General features: G+C 36.0%; 1 protein-coding gene across 1 annotated transcript in view; it reads left to right on the top strand.

Moving 5' to 3' along the window:
• Positions 1-6508, top strand: part of MALRD1 (MAM and LDL receptor class A domain containing 1) — a 400826-nt gene that overhangs the window by 204835 nt on the left and 189483 nt on the right. Inside the window, exon 18 of the mRNA XM_014584241.1 lies at positions 3449-3861. Coding sequence (XP_014439727.1) covers positions 3449-3861 — 413 coding nt within the window. The remainder of the gene's footprint in view (positions 1-3448; positions 3862-6508) is intronic.

Below are 6508 nucleotides of genomic sequence, written 5' to 3'. Positions count from 1 at the left end.
ATAGCTATTATGCTAACTGCTGGTCCCTACCCTGAGATTTCATTTAATCCTAGTTAGAATGGCTATGATTGGGGCTGCCTGGTGGTATGGTGCTTGAGGGCACTAGACTCCCACGTGACTGACCACAATTTGAGTCCTGAACTTGGAGGCTTTTGCTTTCTCACTTTCTCTCTCTCTCTCTCTCATTCTGATCAAATTTTAAAAATAAATAATGTTAAATAAAATAATATTTTTTAAAAAAGAATGGCTCTGATCAAAAAACAAGAATGACAAGTGCAGGGGAGACTGAAGTGAAAAGAGAAGTCTCATGCACTATTGATGAGATTGTAAATTAGTACAGTTGTGTGGAAAACAATATGGAAGTTCCTCAAAAGTTTACATAAAACTACCATATGAGCTAGTAAACCTACTCCTTGGTGTTTACCCAAAGGACAAGAAAACACTTAGCTGGAAAGACACTTGCACTTCCATGTCTACTGCAGAATTATTCTCAATTACTAAGACATGGAATCAACCTAAATACCCAAAACTGTGACTGGATTGCAAAAATGTGGCACATAAACACTATGGAATACTACTCAGTTTTAAAGAACAAGAATCTCTCATTTGATAAGAGGCTGAATATAAAAGATTTAATTCTATGTGAAATAAACTAGACAGTGAAAGACAAACATGGTTTATCTTCAGTATATATTTAACATCTGTACTCTATGGCAGAAATTAAAAGATTTGAAGACATAATAGTAGAGAGTTCAAGTGTAGGTACTAGAGTTCATGTGGGAAAGGGCTGGATAGAAGGGTGAGGGATGGTGGTTTAGGAGATGCTTAGGAAGAAAAGCATTCAACAGACAAGGGTGTAAGGTTCTTTGTTGAAAATGATGTAAATGGTAATATCCTTGATATCATTATCACACACTACATTCATGATTTGAAAAACCATATTGTGTGCCATAAAGATGTACAATTAAATGTCAATAAGAAGTTATAAAATAAAGTAAATTTAGAATAAAATGTCTATTGCCTTTCTGACAGGATACGGTACCACTAACGAGATAAAAAAGGACTTTGCTGACATGTTGAAAAAGAGCAGAGCAAAGGCACAAATGTGCATTGTATTAAAAACAGAAAGAAAAGAAATTTTCATATAAATCATTATAGAGTTTTGCTTATGTGATCTTTGGTATACAGTTTATCAAAGATATTAAAGTCAAGCATACAAAAGTTAGAATTATTATGCATATCATGAAATTTACTCAACTAATATTTGAGTGGCTATAATTAGAACTGATGGTTTTCACAGTGACCATCATAAGATGTGTAACTTGTCCTAAAGCTAATTTGTTTCTGCAAATTTAGAGAGCGTTTTCATGTTATTGAAGCTCTCTAAATCCTATTCATTAAAAAAAAAAAAGATCTACTGCTAAAAATAAGCAAATTATCCTTCAAACTTATAATATTAACTCAGTTGGGTGTGATTAGGGTAGTACAATGATGTATCAAAATACTTCTCATGGTTCTATATTGGTGAAAAGAAATGGTAGTGGCATGAGAATGTCAGTTTCTCTCACAGCTTGGCATAAAGGCGTATTACTTTATTACATTGTATGTATTAGACATCCAGAAAACCATGTCAGAGTTCCTCAAATATATTTAGAGATGTGGTCTTTTATCGAAGGGTGGGGCTACACATATTTTCTTTAGAAATGAATACGAAGTATGCAGTGAGTATTAAGACAGCCATATAAAAACCTGTTGGCTTTAGTGCCAGTTTTATGTCAAAAACTCAGTAACCTGACATTCTCTTTCTGTTCCACAGACAAAGACTAACACCTGGAGAGTGTCTGTGTGTCCTCAGTTCATGTCACAGCTGGGCTTGACTAGTCACAAGTGAGGAAATATCAAATGAAAGCTCATCTCCCATTTGACATTTCCTCACTTGGTTCCCGTTGTGAGGTCGAAGCTCCTGTTCTGTGATTTTCTGAGACAGATGATTTGTTCTCGCCTGGTTGCATTTATTCATGTATGCTTTTATTTATTGTTTCAGAGTAGTTTTTCACCCCTGGCACAAACTGCCATTACTAACATGAATAGTTAAAGGACAGCTGTCATTTAAAAAATATATTAACTCATGGAAATGAAATGAAAATATGGGACTATCCATTTATTCTAAATTCTGTCCCCTCCAACCCTTGTCAAATGCCCATTTTATTTTACAGCAACTATCTGGTGGTGTCAACAAAATCCTTGCCTCTTGAAAAATGAATGTGTTTTCCTAAATTACTATAGAAATTAAGGTAGACTAATTTAATGAATAAGAGATTAGTCCTTTTTCCTTTTTTGCTGGTTCTTCAATTCTTTTGAAGTATTTGAATTATTCTGGCAACTAAAAGAAGTTTAAAAGCTACAGTCCAGTGAGAGGAAAGGACACTGCTGCTGAGACAGCAAAAAATTGGCAAGGCTTGTGGCACAACGTTAGACATAAATACAGATGGAGGAAGGGGTGAGATGTTTAGTACATGTGGGGAAGGTAGTGCGTGCAAAAGAGGATATTTGCCATCACTTAACTAGGGGCAGAGACAGGAAGTTATTTTAATTTGGAGAAGGTGGAATTTGAATGCTCCAGAAGTTTAGACTTAAGCTTACACTAAATAAGAAGATAAGAACATACTAAAGCATTTTGAGTAAACAAATGGTAGGTGCTGCCTCTGAAGGATTGTCATTTCATCACTGGTATGTGGAAACACTTCGAGATGAGGCAGGATGAAACCAAAAAGAGGTTTCTGAAAGTGAGATCTAGAAAACACCTACGTGAGAATCATTTTGGGTGCTTGATAACATGTGGGTTTCTGAGCTTCACCTGATATCTATGCACAAGTTTGTGTTTTGCAGTTTTACCCTGGAGTAAGCAATTTTGCTATGAGCTCCAGATGCTCCTTATATATTGGACCCATTAAAATATGATTATTCTCAGTTCTGCCTCTTATTGTAGAATCATTTAAGGAACTTGTAAGAAATCCTGAAATAGGGCTTAATCACATGGGCCAATTAAATCAACCCCTCCATAGGTGAATTCTAGGCTCTAGTGTTTTTCATTTCTTATTTTTGTATTTCCCCCTGGTGATTGGAACATTCAGCTGAGCATGACATCCGCTGAGCCAGAAGTTTGTCACAGTGAGCCAGCCATGGCGTTATTATTTGTCTAGAGTACTGCAAAAGAAACAGAAAGGCTGGAGTGAAAAATATTTAGAAAATAATGGCTCAACATGTTTCCGTTCATTAGGTATTAATACTTGATGCACTTTCTAAAATATATTCACTCTTTTTAAAACTTTAATATTGCATTTTCAAATTAAAATGATTTGCCTTGACAGGCTTCAAGTATCAACTAGTGTTTTGTTTTGTTTTAATCACATTTCCTTCTGTTTTTCTTGTTTAATGCAAATTTCAGCACCTGAACTGCAGTGTAACTTTGAAAATGGAATTTGTAACTGGACACAAGATACAGAAGATGACTTTGATTGGACCAGGAACCAGGGTCCAACTTCGACACTCAATACAGGGCCAATGAAGGATAATACCTTGGGCACAGCTAAAGGACACTATCTCTACATTGAATCTTCGGAGCCACAGGTTTTCCAAAACAAGGCTTCTTTGCTCAGCCCAGTCCTTAATGCCACTGATACAAAGGGCTGCGCCTTCCGCTTGTATTACCACATGTTTGGGAAGCACATTTATAGGCTGGCCATCTACCAGCGAATCTGGAGCAACACAAGGGGCCAGCTGCTGTGGGAGATATTTGGGAATCAAGGCAACAGATGGATAAGGAAACACCTCAACATAACCAGCAGGCAGCCTTTTCAGGTATGAGTAATGGGTTATCATGACGTGTATTTGAAATGCATCAACATCTAAGGAATAGGAAAGAGCACTGTATTCTTGAATTCCAAGCAAGTGGAATTTGATCGTAGTTTACTTGATACACATTCATCATTTAATTAAGAGTATGCCAAAGCTCTTTCCTTCTTGGTTACCTCCAGGAAAATGTGATTAGAATCTCTATACATGAACACGTGGCATTGAAACAGCTGCAGGTTCCTTCCATTTGAAGCACTTGTTCTACTGAAATAAACAATCTAGAAGGTTAAAAAAAAAAGTTTGACACAAACTCTGATATTCTGCAAAATGCGTGGACTCTTCAGTCTGTGATTTGAATATTTTATTTGATTTTTAACATTTTACAGGTAAGCAATTGAAATCCAGGCTTTTTTCAAAAATCATGTAGTTACTGAAAAAGAGTTCAGGTACGAGTCTAGATGTTCTTACGCTGGATGGAATATTCTTTCCCCTAAATCTCACAGGCCTTCTTCTAAAAGTCAGACTTGGAATATGAAGGTCAAATTCATATATGGCTCTTACAATTTTACAAAGGACTTATACATATGTGAGAGAACTTCAGAAAATTTGTGAGGGGCCAGGTGGTATAGTGGTTAAGGCACTGGACTCCCACATGACTAACTGCGGCTCGAGTCCTGGATCTGACAGCTTAAAAATCATGTTACGTGCATGTGTGTGCATGCCCAAAATCCTGAGAGGAGGCTGGAGGAGAAAGGATTGTGGTGTGTGGCCATCCTCCTTGGTGAGTGATTTTTTTTTTTTCCTCTCTGGTGAGTAAATGCTCCTTATGGAAAAGGAAAAAAATGTTGGTGAAATGGAGTTAAATCACAAGATTATTTGAGGAAAATCTGAAATTCATGCAGTTTTTCTTAATACGTATTTTCCATGAATCATTTGAAGACCCTTCATATTACATATTTTATTATCTCAGTTATTCCTTGAAGTAGGTAAGCTTGAGATCATTTTTGTCAATTTGTAGCTATGGAAAAAAAAGCTCAGAAAGGTGATGGTTTACCCCTTGCCCCAGGTAGCTGTGACTGGCAAAATTGGGACTTGGAATAAAACTCAGTTTCTAATTTATTCACATTTAGATAAGGGGATGAATATAGATTGTATAATATAATGGCATACAGCCTATAACTTGTAGGGCTCTTGAATATCTGTTCTTTCTCTGTTTAGTGAAATAGACATACATATAACGTGCTAGAAAAAAAATGGCCCTGGCTAAATGTTTTTATTTTTACCTACACTAAGCTTCTTTCAGTTACCCAAATATAAACTCCTATCACTATCTAAATGTCTAAATCTAGTTAACAGTTTCATAACTGGGAACTTAGGCCCAGGCTCCCTGGTACAGGCTTTTTATAACCAAAGATGTATATTGAACATGACTCAGTGAAACTTCGTTGGAACTTCGGATTTGTCCAAAGTAGAGATTAAAGAATGGTTCTTTAACTTTTATTTATTAATGGCTCATCCAAATCATATTGATGTTTAATCAGGTCAATTATAATTTGGAACAAACTAGTACTAGCAAATAAACTATTCTTACATTGGGTTGTCAGAAAAGTCATGGCATATTTTTTTTCTGTAGAAATACATGATGATTTTTCCAACAACCTAATAGTTACAAAAGATTTGATTTCTGGGAGAAAGTCAAGTTTATGGAGAAGCAGCTTTACAACCAGATAAATGTAGGAGTAGTCCAGGAACCCTTTGGGTCATGAATATAAAACATAAAATTAAGGTTTTGAATACACTCTAAGATACACATAAAGTATTCTGTTCGATTTTATCTGAGGGTTCTATTAGCCTTTTGAAAAATTTTCCTAATGAAACTCAGACCTGAAAAGATGAAATCAGAGATTCTGCATGCTGTGTGGCTTAGTTAATCAAGACAGTAAAATGAGGGTTCAATTTAAGTGACAGGATACTTTTCTCCATCAAGTAATAGATATCCCAGGAGTCTTCAATACAAGAATATGTATTATAAAATTCTGTGCATGGATTTCAAAATTTATTTGCACCAAAATAAACTCATACTTTAATTCTATTTTTCCTTTTCTTTTTGAGCGAGAGATTTTATCACTATAGGGCATGTGCACTCACCAGAGAGACAGAGAAAGACAGAAAGCAAGAAATCACCTCCCAGGAGGGATGGCCATGCCACAATCCCTCCTCCTCCATTCTGCTCTCGGGATCTTGAGCATACGTCTGGCATGAGTTTCAAGCCTCTCTGTCCAGGACTCAAACCATGGTTGACCATTTAGAAGTCCAGTGATGTAACCATTACACCATCTGCTAGTCTCACACTTTAATTCTATTTTCCCCAAACTTTCTGAAATCCTGTCATACATAGTTTCTATTCTACTGAGAACTAGCCCAGTAACACCGTCATTTAAAATGAGTGTGATATTTTAGATACAATTACTTAGCACCATGCCCAACAGATAGCAGGTACTCATTAAATATTTATTTAAGAAAAAAATTCAGATATTTTTGAGGGTTGCTAATTTAAAATGAAATAAATCGGGTAAGTCTAAACTGTCCACGTAGCTTTAAAAAAAATCAGCTTGGTAATGTCGGTTGAAATAATCAGGCCATCCTCTCCCAT

This window comes from Tupaia chinensis, unplaced genomic scaffold, assembly GCF_000334495.1.
Source record: "Tupaia chinensis unplaced genomic scaffold, TupChi_1.0 Scaffold146079_1, whole genome shotgun sequence".
NCBI classification, from domain to species: Eukaryota; Metazoa; Chordata; class Mammalia; order Scandentia; family Tupaiidae; genus Tupaia; species Tupaia belangeri.
The sequence above is the reverse complement of the archived record's forward strand: the minus strand, read 5'-3'. Positions and strand labels throughout refer to the sequence as shown.